This window comes from Pinus tabuliformis, chromosome 3_1, assembly GCF_031772625.1.
Source record: "Pinus tabuliformis cultivar Carrire ecotype Pingquan chromosome 3_1, CPIR1, whole genome shotgun sequence".
NCBI classification, from domain to species: domain Eukaryota; kingdom Viridiplantae; phylum Streptophyta; class Pinopsida; order Pinales; family Pinaceae; genus Pinus; species Pinus tabuliformis.
This window is the reverse complement of record NC_142301.1, coordinates 265,929,710-265,951,009: the sequence shown is the minus strand read 5'-3', so window position 1 is coordinate 265,951,009 and position 21,300 is coordinate 265,929,710. Positions and strand designations below refer to the sequence as shown.

General features: G+C 38.6%; 1 protein-coding gene across 1 annotated transcript in view; it reads left to right on the top strand.

Annotated features, from left to right (window-relative positions):
* Positions 1-21,300, top strand: part of LOC149186815 (transmembrane and coiled-coil domain-containing protein STS1-like) — a 280,446-nt gene that overhangs the window by 31,869 nt on the left and 227,277 nt on the right. Inside the window, exon 3 of the mRNA XM_089411146.1 lies at positions 6,383-6,877. Coding sequence (XP_089267272.1) covers positions 6,383-6,877 — 495 coding nt within the window. The remainder of the gene's footprint in view (positions 1-6,382; positions 6,878-21,300) is intronic.

Here is a 21,300-nt window from a genome sequence, read left to right as displayed (position 1 = left end):
CACTAGACATCATCATAGGCCGGCCAGATGTCCTCCCAAGCATCTTGCTGCTCCAAGATGCTTCATCTCTCCCTATAAACTAAATCAGATATATCCAATTGTCCAAGCATGCTTCCAAGATGTTCAACCTTCTTATGGAGAGATCTACCTGTATCATCACAACCCCAATTAGTAACAAACTTTTAAATATATACAAGTTAGCACAAACCTCTAGGGTCTTCAAATATTCTGATGCTGCTTAGGTCATCATCATCAAACATATCTCGTTGGAAGTTTCCTTCTTCAATTTTTCCAGCAACACCAAACTCAACCTCAACACTTCTTCTAGAATATCTAAATTTTTGTTTATAACTTCATCAATCAACCATCTGTAGTGCTTTAGCTATTCTTCGATTTCATTCTTTCTATTATAACTGTCACAATATGTCCTCCCTCTTAACTGGGAGAAATACCCTTTCTTTATCCAAGTTTCTTCTTATAACAAAAACCTCTTTCTTCCAGCCACACAGGCTCTTTTATTTGTATCATCATATCATCAGAGAAACTTCAACCTTTCAAAGCTTTATTCCTTCAAGAACATCATTCTTTCTATGGCAACAAGATTATCTATTCATCTTTAATCTTATCATCATTCTTATAGCTCCCTCTTTCCATCATGCTCATCATTATTATCAAGTTATCTTCAATTATGAGGTAGTTGAATATCTTCAACATTTTGAAGATCATGTACCTGCAAATCTTCAAGTACAACCAAGTACAAATATACATGAGCATGAAGTTAACTTTATTAAAATAGGGTTATCATGTCATTACAATGGAAGCATCAAAACAATCAAGCTTTAGATATCCAAAACCTAAACCTAGTTAGGTTCACAATCAACAAGAGTTACATCTTTTGTTACAAACCCTAGATTCCATCGTCGAGACTTAAAGCCTTAGATATCAACAACTAAATCAATTTAGCAATCCAATCTTAGCAGTTCCAATATTATGCCTTAGAATTTCATGTTAAACCCTAATAGGGTTTTGTCACAAACCCTAGATTTTATCAATAAAACTAAATCATGGATTTCAACAATCAAGTTAGCATTCTTGCATTTCATATCTAGGGTTTCATTATTATTTTCTTGTATCAATCTCTTACTAAGGGCTTTATCGTAAACCCTAGATACATACATCAAACTCCAAAATTAGATATACAACTATTTTGACCAGACTAGGGTTTCAATTATGTGGAAGCTCATATACCTAGGTTTTCATCTTACTTTAACTATTAGAAGAGTTTTGTTCATAAACCCAAAAAATCTAGGGTTTTATTATATAACCTAGACATTAACAACAAGCCCTAAAAGGTTAGCGTTCTATAATGTCAACAAACCCTAATCATCAATAGAGAAGGATTTAATCATATGTTCTTAGACTTTTATTAACAAACCCTAAGTAGACTAGGGTTTTATTACTATAGACAACATACCCTAAGCATCAAAAGGCTAGGGTTTTACAGTGAACCCTAAAGGTTAGGGTTTCACCAAAATGAACAAATGGCAAGAGATAGTATATGACAAGGGTAGATTCAATCTAGTGATTAATCACCCTAACAAGAATCTTTATGATTCAAAACCCTAGACACAAGAGAGTTAGTAATACAAAGCAAATTCCAAATGAAGAATAATCATACGTTCTTGTAAGAAGAAGATCTGCAACAAATCAAACATACCTTGAGTTGTTCATTAACAAACCTTGTAGAGTTTTTCTTTGCAGTAAGATTGTTTAAGACTTTTCTTTTGATGTCTCCCTTTGAGTGTAGTCATAATCCCTATGTATTTCTGCAACCTTTCCTACCAAAGAAAATATAAAAAATGAATTATAAGTATGCAATACAAACAAAGCTAGATGTATAGAGGAACTCAATCATGTAAGAGAAAATCAAGAACATGATACTTATCCAAGTTTTGGCCCCACCATGAAAGGGTGTGCCCCTTGGGGTAAATGCACCCATCTGATTTGGATATATACACATGCGACACTTCATTTGACACACTTATGATCATCTCTCTTCTATAGAAGACACACGTGGGAGCAGATAAAGCATGAATTGACTGAAGTTTGGACTTGGTTTTTGGCACAAATTTCTAGATATTTTATTTGCTGAAGAAGAATTCCTCCTAGAAGAAGAGTTGCTAGGTTTTCTACCAAGTTTGGGTTTCCCAAGGAAAATTTATTTTCTCTATTGTGGATGGCTATCTCTTTATGATATTATTTGTTTCTATTGTTTTTGCTGCATTACTATTGAATTTTTCTGTGTATAATTGCTTAATGATATATTTGACACAAAATAAAATAATTGAAGTTCATTGGAAGTAATTATTAGATCAAAAAATTGGTTTCTACTGTGTTTATTGTATAAAAATCAACAATACCAATGGAATAATCAAAGTTAATCATCTCCATGTTGGTAAGGGTTGTCTACACTCAATCATCAACAAAATACAATTTCTTTAGATTAGCAAGGGTTGTCTACACTAAATTTTGTGCCTTTTTCGAGTGTCTACTATTCATTTCATTGAGTTTTCTAATTGTTGGTGTGCAATTTTCTATAATTGAATATTATTTATAAATTTGCAATTATTTAAACCAATGTGAAGCCCTAATTTCGGAAATTAACAATTTTTAACAAAATTTGTACTCGGAATCCAGACAGTGAAATTTTGAAGCAGGATTTATCAATTCACTATTGAGTACTTACCTAGAACTCTATGTTTGAAGATGTTTCTAACCCGCTGTGGCTCCTGCTCTTGTTACCAAACCATCATTTTCCTCCCAGCCTATTTGGGGTCTACCTATATGGTCCCCAGATCCAGAAGACAAGTCTTCTGGCCCCCGTGCCCGAAACTCCAAGAACAATCAAGCTCCTTTGTTTGTGACTCCGTTAGAACTTCGTATTTTGTCTTTGTAAAATTCAAAAGAAAACTCCACTCAAATTCCTCCATTGATCCCCTTATATACTCCCAGGTTCCTTCCTTCATTGGCAACCTTTCCACTGTTTTAGGTTCCCGATTAATAAAATGTTTTCTTCTTGGTCTCTGTCGGTCACAGGTGGAGCGAATTCCAGCTCCCACATTGCTCTTTTACTTTTAGAAGTGGTCACGTTTCATAAGATTAATAGCGCTGGACTTACGTGTTATATTTAGTTCACGAGCATCATATTTTTTTATAATTTAATTCCTTAATATTTTATTTTTTATTGAACCTATATTTTGTTAAAATTTAATTTAAAATTAATTAATTAAAGTTGTTTGGGAATGATTTATGAATGTTATATATCCTTTCCATTATATTTATTTAGTTTCTTTTTAGTCAATATAATACATATACAAGTTCTTTTAATTACTATAAATAAAATTTCCTTTTATTTTGTATAGTCCATGTATTAACTTTATTTTGGAATTATATATTATGACGATGGTACACATACCAAGTACCCCGTTCGATATAATCATTATATTCTGGTGAGTTAGGTATTTACTTCAAAATCAACTCATTACCTATACTTAGTCATTTACCAATATTATCTAGTATGTATACTAGTGCAGTGCATGCATATGTAGCTATCATATGTATGCTAATATTCCTATGTTCGCTGTAATTCGATGGGTCATTACAACCAACTCCTAAACTCCATCACCTAATAGAGATTTACTGGCACTAGTCTGCTAATCTTGTGGTGGATTGTTTGTTTGTGTGGGGAAGCCTCCTGTGGCATTTTAGGAGTTGGCTTAAAGAGTGAAGACTTGTGTTGAGGTGACAATGGGCACTTGTCCATTGTGGTGCTATTCTAGCATCTTTCTGGACCTTTGCAAGACTACTAATGCATGCAATAATAGGTTGTTAAGTTAAAATAACAAGTCTTTAGGGTTTTGTTTAGTTTACATTTAATTTTCAGCCATAAAACCTTAGACATCTAGGGTTTTTATACATATTTTTGACCTAAAATATTAGGGGTTTCTTGCATATTCTTGACTTAAAATCCTAGTTTTTCTTGCATGTTTAACCTAAAACCTTTTTATTGCATAAAATATGCGTTGCTGCATAATTACGGCTAGATGTCTTGTTTTAGTTGGTTGTTATATATGCCTTGCAATTTATAGATTTTAAAAGTTAACCAAACCCTAGATTTATTCATTATTTAATCCCTATTTTCTACTAGTTTATTACTCATTTTTAAGGCTAAATTGTATTGCAATCATACTTTAGTTACTGCTGTAATTTACTACCTTCTATGCAAGTTTTACAACAGCCATTGGTAATTGTCAGATTTGAGTGGTTTGGGGGTTGTTTTGCACGTGATTGTTGCTTGGTGAACTGTCAGCCCTAGAATACCTTAAACCAATTTTGGAATTGATCTCTATTAACCATATAAACCCTTGACTTGATTGATATATTTCATTGGTGGTATTTTGGCTAGCTACTTGCGAGGCCTTATATTTGATTGTGTCTTGCTTTAGGAGTCCTACGTCCTACCTGAGAAGCTTCCCTTGTGTTGGATTTATCCTTCACTATAACTAGGGTAGATGTTAATAAGGTGACAATAGTAACACTTTTGTTCCACTAAGCCTTGGCACCTTGTGAAGGCTTTTCACGAAGGTGCTAGATTTTGTGATAACAAAGACAAGGAGTTGAGCCATATCAAGTGTTTTCAAGTGTTAGAGGCTTGGCCATTGTGCTTTTTAGTGTCCTAAGAAGAAGGGGAAAGAAACCACAACAATAAAAGTAGTTAGTAAGGACTCGGGAGTGTAGAAGTCTCTACCATGTGGATGAGCTTGTATCCAAGTTTGAGACAATGTTTTCCATGGTCTCATGCCCAATGGTATGTAGCCATTGGAGCATTCAGACATATGACTTTCAACAAGAGGCCTTTAGTAGAATTTAGGAGTAAAAGGCAGGCATACAAGTGGAACATGGTGATGATGTCATGTATCCAGTAGTAGTGAGATCCATCTAATTCTGATTCTCTGCAGGTGATGTTCATGATCTCAGTGGTGTTTTTTATGTACTTGGTTTCATTAAGATTCTATTTCCAGTCTCAGTTTCAGTTATGATAGAGGTAGGATGTATTGCTGAGTTTGATGATCAATATGTCATCATCTAGAAGACATGTCCATATCTTGATTGCCTTTTGGCTTGAGGCATTCGAGAGGGTGGTCTGTATAGGTCGCTAGTGGATCTAGGGAGAGCCTTAGTGCATGACATTGACAACTTGTGCAGGCCTTGCCACAAGAGGTTAAGTTACTTGCACCATAGAGTGTTGTCAATCTTGAAGGACGTGGTGCAGGGATTGCAGGATTTCAATATTGAGAAGATAGGTGTGTGCCAGGTTTGTGCACTCAACAAGCATGCCAAGAGTACTTTCTAAGTAGTGAGCATAGGGAAAGGGAGATTTTTGGTCTAATATATTCACAGTAATGTGGAACTTCCACTATCAGGTAACATTTATTATGTTTCATTTATGGGTGATTCCTGTTGGAAGATTTGGATCTACTTCATTAAGACTAACGATGAGGTTTTCAAGAAGTTTCAAGAATTTAAAGCTCTCATAGAAAATCAATTAGTTAAGAAGATTAAAGTTTTGAGATCAGATGAGGAGAGAATATCTGCAAGGAGTTTTACACTTTTTGCAGGAAAGTAGGGATCAAGAGAGATCTCACAGTGCTTTACAATTCTCAGGGTGATGGCATTATAGAGAGGAAGAATAAGTCAATTATAGAGACTGCGAAGGAAATAATCCATGACCTGGATCTGTCCTTGTGTATTTGTGTAGAAGCATGTTGCACGAAACTCTACATTTCAAATTGGTGTCCTCACAGTGTATTGAAGGACAAGACAGTAGATGAAGCTTTAATTGGTAAGAAACAACAAGTATCACATTTTCATATTTTTGGTTGTTCTATATATATTCATATTCTTGAGGAGAAAAGGACTCAGTTGGAACCCTTTTGTTTGATGGGTATAAAAGAGCTGAAGGGCACACTGCTGTGTTGGTTAGTGAGTTAGATATTTGAGCCTTGTGCATTGTGGTTTTATCCTTTATAATTAGTAGAATACAGATTCTGTTTTGAGAGTTCAGATCTTGAAATTTTCTGTTCATATCATCAGTACTATGTGTCTGTAGGTTAACATACACTATGGCTGTTATTTCAGTTTTAAGCTATCCAGATTCCAGAATTTAAGTTAAATTCTTGTGTGCAGAATTTGCTTACCATGGTCTCATTTTTGACGGTTTGGTGGATGTATTGTATTTAATTATGTCTGAACTTCGATGAGCGAGTTGCTGTTTTACTCTATATTTAAAAAGTTGATTTCCTTTTACTATGTTTTGCTGCAGTTTTTGAGGATACTCTCTGAAGAAGAGAATGAAGAAAAACCATCGTCATCCACAGGGTCAAATTCAGAGACTGAATTGGCCAAAGCAGTTGATGCAATGGCAACAAGCTTTAAAAAGACCTTACTTTCAGCTCAAGAAAATTGTGAAAGTCGTAGAATATCCAATTGTCAAGGAGCTCAAACAAATAATTTTGAACATTCCATGGACAGAACTACTGAATCCTCAGAGGTAGCTAAAGGAGGTCGTTGGTCAATTTCAGAAGGGCTGAATCCTACTTCAGAAGATATATCCAATCAGAAGGGAATGATGGAAGAAGGGAAACTAATTACAAAGCAGAGAAAAATGGCAGTTCTGTATGAGCTTTTGGCAGCTTGTGTTGCCGATATACCTGAAGATGAAAAGAAAAAGTCAAGGTTGAGAAGAGGATATGATGCTCGGCATCGTGCTGCTTTACGGCTATTGGCTACATGGCTTGATATCACGTGGTTAAAAGTGGTTTGTACCCTTGCACTTAGTTTTTGTTTTGTGATGAGGGAATTGCATATTCCATTTGTTTTATTGGTTGCCATGTTTTTGCTAATCCAGTTGATGTTGAGTATTTTGTTATACCTTATGAGTGTTGGAATTCTACACTGTAAAGTACTCAAAACCTAAAAAGGAAAGACAGCATGCGATTTGCTCAGATTTGTCCAGGTTTGAAAGGCAGCATGCTGCAATCACTAAATGGTAGGGTGATCAATATGATGTATATCAAAAACTTTACACGCAAAGATTTGATACTAAAAATTCTGATCATTCGTCAGTTGTAAATAATCTCAGTGTGCACTGTGTCAGATAACTGAACACCAATAGGTAACAGTTTAGAAATTTTGAATACAAGTATGTAAAATCATGTGGAAATAAGGGTTAATCTTGTGTAAACAAATACATTTTCTTTCTTAAAGGAAAAAAGGTTGTAGCTTTTTCATTTCAAGCAGAAGTGATGATTACATTTTGTACGTGGCTATAAACATGCATAATGATTGCTCTGTCAAACAAACTGATCAGAGAATACCACAAAACAAAAGTGACAGCGTCATAGTAACAATATTTGTGTATGAATTCAAGTATGAATACAGTTTGATACAAAAAAATAAATAACGGGAAAAATAAAATATGCCTCCAATGGAGTTATACATCTGAAAGATACAGAGACTATGCATTTTGTTCTTAATTTTAGAAGAGTTTCAGTCTCAAGAATGTCCAGTAGAACGGAAAATGTAATCCATTTCTTGAATTTTTTTCTGTTAATTTATATTTATCGATGTATTCAAGATTTATTTAATATTTTTGAGGGTTTTGATCTGTCTGTTTTTTGGTTTATGAGTTGACAGGGATCAAATATGCGAGTTATATTATAAATATGATCAGAAGTATCCATAATGTATTTGTACTGTACCAAAAATTTGCTGATTTTCATACTAGTTCTGAATTTCAGTACAGCAATCTTGCTAGTATGGACAGCCTAACTGAAAATCCTAACCTTTAACTCCCTGGACAGTGGTTCCTATTTTAATACAAATGATAATATCCCCCAAAACAGAAAACCTCCAAATACAGATTGTTTATCTAAGCTTATACATGCTCATAGCATTACCATTAAACATGAAGAAACACAAAAAACTTATGTACTGGATTATCAACCAGGGCACAACATCATCTTCCAAACAATTCATGCATATAAGGCTGGGACATTTGCTGGCATAGATGTTAATTTTAGATAGCACGTATGTTTTATGCTTTAGCACAATTTACTTCAAAGTTCAATGTTCTTTATCAGCCCAATGACAATTTCCAGTTATATTCAGTAGCAACCACATTAACTTAAACACAATGACAGTAAATGCAGATAGAACATAAAAACATGTGTATGATAGTAAATGCAGATAGAACATAAAAACATGTGTAGAAGACAAGCCAAGACAAGAGGACACAAGATGTGGCGGATGCCAGGGAAAAACCCCAATGTGGGGAAACCCTTTGATCAAATCTTCTTATTATTCTTTAATAGTTCAGCAGAGAGAGAGTACAAATATCAAATTAACCTGCCCAAAACAGTCTTGTCAAAATCAGCAGTCAACTGCAGCCCTAACTACAAAGTCAATGCTGGTCAAAGCAGCCCCAAAATGTCCTCTAAGCAGCTCGTCAAAAGCAGATAAGCTCAGCCTTCCAAGAGGGTCAAAGTCAGCCCAAAACAGATCGGGCAAACCAGTTAAAGGAGAGAGAAAATATTGCTGTAAATTCTGTGGTCAAATCTGAAGTCAACGCTGAAGTCAACCTTGGTCAAATTATCCCAAGCTCCTCGAAAAATGTGCCAATAAATGTGGCCTTCCAAAACTGAATTTCTGCCCACAAAAATGAAGTCAACGCTAGTCAAATGCACCTCGGTCAATGCTGTTCTGTTTTCCTGAAATTTGCCCAGCAAACAAACCCAGAAATTCATCCTCCTTTCACACGTGTGAAGTAGAGAAGGCTGCCTCCAAGTTGTACGAAGCAGTCAAGAGAGGAGAGAGAGGTGTGATGGGATGAGTGATGTCCAAATGAGGAGAGAGGTCACTCCTATTTATACACTTCGTTGAGGGTGAGGAGACACATCTATTGGGCTTATGAGCCTACATTTGACTGAGGCCGACCTTGACAATTTGTGCATGAGAGAGAATAAATTCAAAATCCCATTTCTGCTTATCAGAATGAGATGATTTTTATATTAAAATCAGACCTCTCGAAAAGAGGAATCCAATGCAATAATCATCTCCATCATATGAGTTGTCCTAAGATGGAATTTGGCCCTAGTTGCCAATTTTAACACTCACTCTCAACTAGGGAGAATTCCACCTGGCAATCCATCTGTCATAATCGTGCCATCTTGTCATCATTTACCATCCTTGTCATCACTTTCCTGCTCTGCTCTGCTCTGTTGAACCATGAAGTAATAATGAAGAAGAAGTGATCGAGAGTGAGTCATAAGATCATACTACTCTACACTGACAAAAGTCAGTCCTTGATCCCAGATCAAGTTGTTGAACACCATGCATCCTAGTCATAGGGAGTACGACAGTACACGATGCTTCTATCAATAGTGCTATGGTCCCTAACCATCTTTCCCCAACTCATTGGCCAGATGAGAGGTACTTCCTATGAGTCCCGGACTCCATGGGTAGGATGTGTGCTGGAGTATCGATAGGAGAAGGTGAACCACTCATCTTGTTCATATGCCGTAGGAGAAGGTGCACCACTCATCCTATGCACATGTCAATCGTAGGGGAAGGTGAACCACTCACCCTACATACATGTGTCCGGTTAGGGGAAAGTGAACCACTCACCCTACACACATGTCAACCATCATGGGTTATCACAGGGGAAGTGAGCCACTCACCCTGTATCTAGTGCACCACTAGGGGAAGGCGAAACACTCATCCTATGGTCGCTCATAGCTCCAAGAAGTACCCCAAGCCCTCAGGAGCTCCCAGAGCTCAATGTTCAACTCATATGGGACCCTCATAGGAGGGCAGTTCCACGACTCCAACTCTCTCTCAAAAGGTTAAGAATTTGACCTTCCCTAAAGGCTTCATGAGAATGTCTGTGACCTGCTCATCGTCCTAATGTGTTGGAGCCTTATTGCTCCTCGTTGTACCATATCCTGGATAAAGTGGTACCTGATATCAATTTGCTTGGAGTGGTCATAGAACATGGCATTCTCTGATAGGCGAATCCCATACTGGTTGTCGCAGAATATCACGGTGGTATCTAGCACGTGCTCAAATAGCTCACTGAAGGGCTTCCTCAACCAAACAACATCATAACAAGCCATACTCGTAGCAATGTATTTGGCCTCCACGGTGCTTAAAGCAACCGATTTCTGCTTCCTGCTCATCCAAGATATTGAAGCAGACCCCAAAGAGAAGCAACACCCAGATGTGCTGTTACGATCCACGACACTGCCAGCCCAGTCAGCGTCTGAATATCCATGAAGCCTCAAGTTCTCGACAGTGTATGTCTGTCCATAGTGGATTGTGCCCTGGGGATATCTCAAGAGATTCTTAGTAGCAATCTAATGAATGTGACGAGGCTCGACCATAAATTGACTCAACGTTTTCACAACGGAGTATATGTCAGGACAGGAGTTCACCAAGAACATCAGGGCCCCCACAAGTTGACGATACTTGGAAGGGTTCACTAATCCAAGCCCAACAACACTTCCACAAAGCTTCTTGAAGTTGAGTTCCATCAGAGTAGATACGGATTTGCAGTCCACCATCCCACATCTCTCAAGCAGCTTCCCAATATATTTTCCCTGAGAAAGGAAAATCTCACCTAGCTTTTGCCAGATTTCCAATCCTAGGAAGTAGTGCATTAGTCCTAGGTCCTTCATCTCGAACTTGGAATCCAACTCCCTCTTGCATTGATGAATGAGGGTCATCACCTGTCAGAAAGAGATCACCCACATAAAGGACCAGAATGAGAGGCTTGTTCTTTTCAACCTTGAAGTATAGGTTCAGGTCAACATCGCTTTTTGTAAATCCCAACTTCATAAGATAGATATCAATCCTCTCATACCAAGCCCTAGGGGCTTGTTTCAACCCATAGAGGGCTTTCTTCAACCGGCATACATGCGTCTCATGATCTTGAATCTCGAACCCCTCGGGTTGTTCCACATAGACTTCCTCTTCAAGCGAGCCATGCAAGAAGGTAGTTTTGACATCCATCTTGTGTAGGCTCCATCCTTGCGAAGCGAAAAGGGCTATGATCGAACATATGGTGGTATATTGGGCAACCGGTGCAAATATCTCATCATAGTCTACTCCTTCCTTTTGAGAGAAACCTCGAGCAACAAATATGACCTGGAACTTTTCAGCACTCCCATCAGCTCCATGTTTGATCTTGTAGAGCCATTTTGAAGTGACCACTAACTTGTCCTTGGGTCTAGGAACCGCATCCCAGACATCATTCTTCATGATCGAAGAATGATCGACTCATACTCCTCGTTCATCGCTTCCCTCCAAACTTGGTGTTTCACGCGGGGTTGTGGGGAAACGCCCCTGCTTCCAATTCGCGCTCCGGGCGGGGGCGGGAACGCGCTCTCGGAGAAACGAAAAATCGCTCCTTGATTTCGCCGGAGTGTTTTTCAGAGAGGGAGCGATCACTCTCGAGCGCTCCCCCCTGAAAAACACTCTTGGATGGCAGAAAAAAAGGCCGAGCCGAGAGGGAGGGTGACACCAGCGGCGTAGAGGAGAGAGGGAAAGGGAGGGAAAGGGGAGAGGAGAGAGGATAGGGAGAGAAAGCGGAGGGGGAAAAATAAAAATACTCTCTCCCCTCCCATTATTCACTTCATCCATTGAGAGTTTGGAGCAAGATAGAGTTTGAAGCTTGGTGAGAGAGGAGCTTGGAGGAGCTTGCAAGGGGAGATTGGAGCTTGGGATTGAAGTCCAAAGAGGTAGGATCTACACTAGCATTTTTTATTTATTTTATTTTTTATGTTCATTGCTAAATAAATAAATAAAGTTTCTCTATTTCCCATTCCCATTCCTCTGTTTTTTTTTAAAGATTCAAAACTTCAAATTTCAAACATCATGATTATATGGCTTGGCATTTTCTTCTTCTTGGTTTTTTTTTGGTTATTATGGTGTTGGAGAGTAGAAGGAGGAGGGTTGATCATGAAGAAGAGGATGAAGAAGTGGGTTATAGTGGATTTGATGAAACCCCGGAGAGGAGTACCTTGGTGAGGAGGAGGAGAGTGAACATGATTCAGCCCAAAAAACTAAACAAGACCAAACCCCATTGTGGAAATATGTTTCTAGGCCTGAAGCAGGGAAAGGGGGTGGAACCACTAAATTTGACTGCCCCCATTGCAACAAAACTTACACAGGTTCATACACCCGTGCCAGAAGGCACCTCTGTGGGAAAAGGCCATGGGATGAAGATAAAGCAATAGGAATCAAAACTTGTGCAAGTGTGTCAGCAACAGATAGAGCCAAATACATAAGGGAAGAGGAGGAAGCCCAATACAAATCTAAAAAATCAAAGGGTTTCTTTGAACCAAGCTCACAATCACATCAACATGCACAAAGAACTCCTTCAGCATCCTCCCATGGCAGTGGATATGGAGGCACAGGGTCACCAAACATCTCTTTAAGGCGTAGAACCATATTTCCTTGATGAAGGGTGTAGGAATGATGTGGATTCAAAAGTTGGTCAGTTTCTCTATGCATATGGGATTCCATTCAATGTTCTTCGCTCACCTTATTGGCATGAAATGGTTTTTGCCATAAATGATGCCCCTAAAGGATACAAGAACCTTGGGTATGACAAGGCTAGAACCATTGGACATGATCATGAAAAAGCAAAAATATCACATTCTTTGAGTAGAATGACAAATTCTTGGACTGAGCATGGGGTGTCCATTGTATCTGATGGATGGGCAAATGTAAGAGGCAAGCCATTGATAAGTGTTCTTGCTGTGTCTGTTAGTTGTGCCATCTTTCTTTCAGCATATGATTACTGAGAGAAGTACAAGACCGACATCAACATTGCAGAACCATTACTTGAAACAATTGAACGTATTGGGCCATACAATGTCCTCCAAGTCATCATTGATAATGCTGCTAATTGTAAGGTAGCGGGAGCAATTATTGAGGATAAATACCCCAACATATTGTGGTCTTGGTGTTTGGTTCACACAATGAACCTTTTGATGCATGATATTATTAAGAACAAAAACCAACAATACAAATGGATTGGTGATTTGTACAAGAATGGCAAACAAATGATAAAATTTATTACAAATCATAGCAATACCCGTGAGCTTTTCCATAGTCACTCAAGATTGGAGCTGTTGAAGATTGCGAAGACTAGATTTGCTAGCTAGCTATTACCTCACCTTTAGGCACATTTTGAAGGTAAGAGAGTCATCGACTATGATGGTATCAAGTCCACACTGGCATGTATTAAAGGAAAGGGCTACAAATGCAACTGACAAGCAAGGTTTTGAACTGGTGGAGGAGACCGCTCTAGATGGTCATTTTTGGGCATGTGTGAGGCAAGTATTGGAATTCACCAAGCCCATTTATAGCATGATTCGTTTTGCAGATACAGATAAACCAGTGATTGGGGAGGTGTATGAGCAGATGGATACCATGTTGGGGCAATAAAAGATATTGTTCAGAAAGATGACCCCAACTTGCATACACTAATTAACAATTGTGTGTGTACACGGTGGAATAAACTTGATGTTCCACTACATGCCTTGGCGTATATCCTTATGCCAAAATACTACTCTCCATCTTGGTTGGGCCAACCTGCACCTGAGGGTGGGGTTAGGGTCAAACCCTATACAGATCTAGAGGTACGAGAGGGATATTTGAAAGCATCAGACAAGCTAATCCCTGATAGGGAGGAGTGTGCTAATCCGCGTCTTGAATTAGGCAGATACTTCAGTTGCATTGGTTTGTTTGGTTCTTTCCATGCGATGGAAGATAGAGACAGATTTGATGCTCTCACATGGTGGGAAGCATATGGCGGCATGGGATTTTTGCCAAAACTGGCAAAAAAAAGTTCTCTCACAGGTTGTAAATACTTCTTGTGTAGAGAGGTGTTGGAGCACCTACAACTTCATACATAATGTGAGAAGAAACAGACTCAATGAACATCGGGCAAAAAGCTTGGTTTATGTGCACTACAACTTGAGGTTGTTGAGTCATTATTGTGATCGGGCTTATGAGGATCCAACATATAAAGTTTGGGACAACCACCCAGAGGACGATAATTTGGAGGATGACACTATACACCTTGAAGAACTGGAAGCAAAACTTATGGGAGATGAAGATGAAGCCATGCCACCCCCACCATCCAATACCAGTGCCAGTGCTCGAGTTCCAAGTCTTGTTCCTTTGCTGCTGCTGCCTTCGTGTACATCCTCACGTGGACGGCATGTGCCTTCTGGTTTTGGTCGTGGGACTGCGTGGGAGGAGATCCCTAGAGGACCACCACGTCCTGCTCAGAAATTAGACATTTCTCATGGCAAGAGGAAGCTGTAGATAATAGATTTACTTGTCTTTTCTAGTTTCTAGTAGTTTTAAATTTTAATCACTGTTGACTCTTTCATATTTATTATGATATTTTTTGTAAACAACATATGACAATTTAAGTTTGAACTTTGAAGTTGGAAGTTGGCAATCATAACTCATTGGTAATGAATTATGAATATGATGCTTTGTGAAAGTTGAAAGTTGTTTCATTTCATGTTAGATATTCTTTGTTTTAATGGTTACACTTAGCTTACAAGTACAACTTTGGTGACCAATTATGATAAATGTTATATATTGAAATTTGAAAGCTTGAAACTTTAAGATTGATGAATCATGAGACTCAATATGTTGTATGTTACTAACTTGTGGGTGTGGTTGATGAATATTATAACTTCTAGATGATTGTTGTTATATGGTTCAATATATGTTTTTTATATCTAATTCATCATTCTACATGCTTTTGTTGACATATATGCATTAAAATATATATCTATATATATATATATATATATAAAATGCTCCCAAACCGGAAGCTTCTGAAAATGTCACTCTCGCTCCTGCTCCCCGTTTTAGCTCCCGCTCCCCAATAACCTTGAGAATAACTTGTAATCTAAGACATAGCGTGAGTTGTTCTTTAACAAACCTTGTAGGACATCAATTCTTGAAGGACTTCCTTTGTAACATAACTTCTTCCATGCTTCAAGTGTATCCTTTGAACTCTCCTCCATAACCTTTGATCATCCAACAAGCTTTCCTAACCAAGGAAAATATAAAGAAAAAGGTTATTAGTACACAATACAAACAAATCTTGATATGAGAGTGAAACCAAACATAAAAGAGGAGACAAAGAACAAGATACTTATCTTTGGTAAAATGGTGAGGGCTCCCTCCAATCTCGAGGGATACCTATATCTTATCAAAATAATTCAAAAATGTTCTAACACGACCAGTTAGACCTACAAATTTTAGAAATCAAAACATAAATGAAAACATTACAAAATTTGAAGTAGAAGGATATACAAGGGATAACATCCCTAAGAGTTTCTAGAAAATAAGTCTTTGACTTCGGATTCTTTTGTCTTGTTCTTCTTTGGTGGAGCTTCATCAACAACATTCACATGTTCTCTCTCTCTTCCTATTCCTTGGATTCTCAGGACATTGAATTTTATAATGACCCATCTTATGACAATTGTAGCATTCAATCTTTGATAAGTCAACTTTCTTCTTTGGTCCTTTGAACTTCTTGAAGGTTCCCTTCTTCTTGTGATGGGAAAAATATGCATTCAAGGTGTTTTCTTCTTCATCCTCCTTCTTGTTTACTAATGATATTTTGGCTTCTTCTTGACTACATGCATTCCACATTTGTTCAAATGTTGGAGTATCCTTCCAACTGTTGATTCTTGATGCAAAAGCACTCTAAGATTTTGGTAGTCCTAGAAGAGCAGTGATTATGAGCTCTTTTTCCGATATGATTTCATCTATTGCTTGGAGTTCATCTCTTATTTTGGAGATTCTTACAAAATATGATGAAATGGTATCATCATTCATCATCTTAATAGTTCTTAGTTCATTCTTGAGACTTGCTGTTTGACCAATGTTCTTGATGGTGACTAACTTGGAGAGAGCTTCATACATTTCTTGAGCGGATTCTATGTTGGATATGTATGGAATTAGGTTGTTCTTAACTCCATCCACTATTAGGTTCATGGCTACAACTTTGGATTCTCTAAACTTCTCTTTCTCTACTTCACCTGTTGGTTTCTTGACTTTCCCCTGAACAAGATTCAATACTTTGTGCTTTTCGAGGATAAGATCTATCCTCTTTTTCCATGCCTTGTAGTTGGAGGCTCCTTCTAGTTTGTTTTTGCCTTCATTAAGTTCGTCATATTGATATCTGCTACTCCTTATGACTTGACCTCAAAACTCCTTATTCTCCTTTCAATAGATCTTCGGGCTGCCTTTTCTTCCTTCTTTCACCTTAGCTTTGATACCATGTTAGAAAATTGAAAAGGCAGAAAGATTGTCTTATGTTGATAATTACTTGTGAAATCTTAGTGTTCTTCTTAACTTCTTTATGTTCTTCCTTTATCTTTGCTTCATTAAGCAATTACCAAACACAAAACACGAAGATGAATGGACACCAGATGTACACAGTTAGCCAGGGCTAAAACCCCTTTATAGGGGAAAACCCAATTAGAAATTCTTCCTTTAGTAGATTCAATTTGAGATAGACCAAGACCCTAGATCAAAAGACCTTCCTCCTCTACCAAGTTAGCTCTTCCTTCAGATAGATGATCTCTTCCGAAGTTACCAAGTGTCAGCTTCTCAAATGTAGCTTCAACCTAGAATTTCAACCCCCAACTTTAGAACTTTGACCCCACTTTAGAAATTAGGACTACAGTTTTGATCTAGCAATTTCAGTAGCTTTAGCCTAACAGCTTCATAGCTTCGACCTTGATGCAACTTCACAACTTTGACCTTGGTGTAGTTTCATAGCTTTGATCTTGATGCAGCTTCACGGCTTCGATGCAGTTTCACAGCTTCGATGCAACTTCAAAATTTCATTGTACATGAGAGAGAGAGAGAGACCCAATAGCTTCGATTCCAACTTCCTTCTTGAATTTCACACTTTTTCTGCTTTCAGCTACTGCAATTTGAACTTGTGAGAGATGTGCTACCAAATGAGTCGAGTTGCTCTAATACATAGTGAGTTTGTGAGGTCGAATTCCCTTGTTAAGGATGACTTGTCCTTTCTTGTGGCCGACTTGGTGGAGGAGGCCTAATTGACCTATTTTACAATAAAATAAATTTATTTCTTGACAAATAAAGCCCAAGAAGGGTCTTTTACATTATGACATGGACAAGGACACTTGACATAAACCCTAGAAGTCTTCAATGGAGACTTTGATCAAAAAACAATTGACCCAAGCATGAAACCCATGCTTTAATAAGATAATTTCTTTTTCTTTCTTTTGACAAATACAATACATCATGACTTAATTATAATTATGAAGACTGACACTAGTTACATTCTTAAACAAAAGGAGGTCCGCACCTTGGGTATATGAATGTAAGGAGGGAGCAATTGTGGTACATGAGTTACCTTGACCTTTGATTTTCCACCCTTCTTCATTTGCTTTTTGACTTTTATCGATTTTTCTTCATTTTACTATTCAGGGCTAAAGGGGATGAGAGGATGATGTGTAAGATATAACAATGATTACCACCTCAAGGTGGGGAAATTCATCTGCCACCAAGGGTTGGGATATTCATGGGTTCCTTAATGATGCAGGGGTCACTCATAGGGGCTCTAGGAACCAAGGTGATGCCCATAATGATAGGGGGTAGAGCTCATGTTTGACTTTTGTCCACGTGCTAAATTTATTGTCTTGACATCTTTTGCACTTTGTGGTACATTTCCTGTTGTATGTGGCCACTTTGTGCTTTTATCTTTCTTTTTAGATGCATCAACCTTCGGGGCTTCATTCCATGCCTGACCCAAGGTGTGGACAAGGGGAAGGGGAGGCTAATACCTTGTGGACCTAATGGACAAATGTGGACCAAGATGGGAAAAGTGTGAAAAGGGCTTGCAATGAGCGGAGGGGAGTGAGATATATGGTTTTAGAAGTGGGACCACACAACCAAAATCAAGGTTTCCCATGTAATGCCACTCTTAAAGCTAATAGCCAATAAAAGAGATCCCATGGGACTAGGATGCATGATTAACTCCCCCAGCTGAGGTGAAAGACCAAGAGTACAACCCAAACCCTTCATTCTTCCAAGTTTCCCAATAATCTACACCCAAGTGTGCACAAGAAAAGCAAGCATAAACACCTAATTACATATTGAAAAATCATACCTTCGGGGTTGGATGGCCCACCTTCAAACAGGCAATCATGACAGATGAGCGAGGGCACACAATGGCTAGCTCAGGTGGCGAAGAAAAGTAGCACATCATAGATATCAGGCAACTATAAGGGGTTGCTGGCTGCTCAGTGCTGACTAAAGACAAAGCTAGGAGAAAATTTCTCCTATAGGGGTCACCCACTGGTGTTGGCTAACAAAGCTTTTAGAGAATCTTGTGTTCCTTGACAGGTCAAAGCATATTGAGATTAAGTACCACTACATCCGTGACATGGTGCAGAGGAGAGTGATACGACTTGAGTACATCTCCACCTATGAGCAAACAACTGATATTTTGACGAAGCCATTGCCGAGGTAGAAGTTCATGTACTTCAGAGACAAGTTGGGGCTTGTGGACATTACCCCTCTCGTTTAGAGGGATTGATGACATGACACTAGTATGGATGGACATGAGAATGGTCTTGTTGCTGCACAAAATAGAAGGCCTTGTGAATAGGCAAGGGCTAGAGTTCACAACATTTGGGACATAGACCCTCTGTCACCATAGCCTAAGTCCCCCTACTCTTCTCAGATTTTCACCGACGAGAGGAGTCCCAGTAATACTCACTTGCTATAGGTATATATCTATGATGGGTTTGAAGTGAGGCAAGATAGATCATTCAATGGAAAGGTTCAACGAAATTGCAAACTTTGGGAGAAGCTACAAAGACTATCCATGAAAACCCCCTTGAGAAAAAAGGAGGTACACGAGACGTAGGGTTGAGATATATGACGAGATATGAGTTCATCCAAGGTTAAGGTAGACAAGAGAAAAGGCAATGTAAGATTTACTTCAACAAGTACTAAAGCACATGCCTTTAAAGAATCCCCAAGTTGAAGGATTAACTTCTCGGGTTTCCTCTTGATGCGATGGCTAGGGCATCAAATTTCCAGATATTCCACCTTGTGAAGTCCACCAAAACTTGAGGATCATTGTAGTAGACACAAAGTAAGAGTTCTATCCAAGCGAAATTCAAAACGTCCTCCTTCAATAGATTTTGCACCAAGCCTTAGAGAGGCCACCTTATTCTTAAAGGGACGAGGAAAAGAGGTGAAAAGAGAGATGATTTACAAGTGTAAGATGATCATCAAGGATTTAAGACCAACGGCTAACAACTGGGAGAATTGGAGTCAAAGATGATCTCAATATGGCAACTCGCTCTTCAAGGAGACCTAGAAGCAACTTTGCTACCCTTACCGGAAGCGGCTACCTAATACTTTTAGATATTTATTATTTATACTTCGATGACAATTTTTAATGTAGTTTCAAGGATGCATATGCAGCACATCCATTAGGAACATTCATTCATTCACTATCTAAGAGTAATACATGAAAAATTTCCCAATAGTTACAATTTTTAGAGAATATTTCATCAATTAGGGCATATTAATTACCATGAGACAAGATTCCATGTATTAGACATTATCAAAATTAGAAATACAACATTAAATAATACTTACAAGACAATGAAGAACATATTCATCCATCACAATGCCAAAAAGAAGCTCCAAGGGAGATAGCAAATTTATCCAAACATCAAAATTCAACCAAAAAATCGTATTTCATCCTCAAATTGGACGTCCGAAAATCTCAAGAGAGGTATCTAAAATCCCAAGTATCATGGATTAGAATGAGACTAGGTCTCACCTATTTATACATTAGTTATGAGTTCAAAAATGAAAAGACAAAGCCCCTCCAATGCCTAAAATGCCAAGTAACCATGGTTACAAACCAACCATGATAGCTCAAAAAATAAAATCGAGTTACCCTCTCAAACCCACAGAAGGCTGGCAGCATGCATGCGTGGTAGCCTAGAGGGGCAACGTTGAGGCCCGATGCGCTAAAAAATTGAGATGGGGAATAAAAAATGATGATGAAGAGAGTCATACCCTCCCTCTGATGCAACATATCCAAACTCCTATTTGGGCTTTGTGGGCTCCAAATGGGTTTCATGGGTATCCAACTGGCTCAAGATCAAGTTGATGCTCCATCAATGAGGGCTATAAAATGACACACGTCCTCCCATGTCTCCCTAGGAAAGACATAACCTCCTTTGGGCCTTAGAACAACTGCCAAGTGTCGGGTGCAATGTGTAGCCGATTGGGCAACATGGTCCAAGTGCATCATCATCTCTGAATAACTGGGGCACGGGCAAGCAAATGGTAGTGGTGAAGAAGCCCATGTTGTGGCAATAAATGCTTTGCATAGATGGAGTCAACGCTCACCCTACAAATGTCACTGTGATCCTCTAGAGGGCTTGGATTGCGTATAGGGAGGCGAATTCCAAGATGAAAACCCACCTACAATTCTATATAAGATCGAATGCGTCTCCTCACCTTTCAATACAATGATTCATTAGTGCAATTGAGTAAATAAGCTTGTTAATCAAGGGCAGAAATGGACACTTCATAGTGGGTTTCCCTTCCAAATTTGGGGCCTTGATCATGTACAAGTGTTACATTCCTGGGTAGGAGAAGTTAATGAAGGACCGTATTTCGTGGTTTCAACCTCTAAGGGAATGATAGGTTGAAGGTACACCCTTCAAGTGGCAAGTGTCATGTGAATAATGATGGGATGGAGTGGGGACAAAGGGAAGGCTCCAAGCCACATGCCATGGTACAACGATAGCTATGATGAGGAAAGTCCACAACTTGCGTAAATGAATATAGGAGGGAGAAATCATGGTACATGAGTTACCCCAACCTTTGTTTTCCCACCCTTCTTCATTTGCCTTTTGCCTTTTATTGAATTTTCTTCATTTTACTGCTTGGGGTTCAAGGGGATGAGGGCATGATGTGTAAGATATAGCAGTGATTACCCCCCATAAGGTAGTTCATCGCCCACCAGGGGTTGGGACATTCATGGGTTTCTTAATGATGTAAGGGGCACTCTTAGGGGCGCTAGGAACTAGGGTGATGGCCATAATGACAACGGGTAGAGCTCATGTTTGG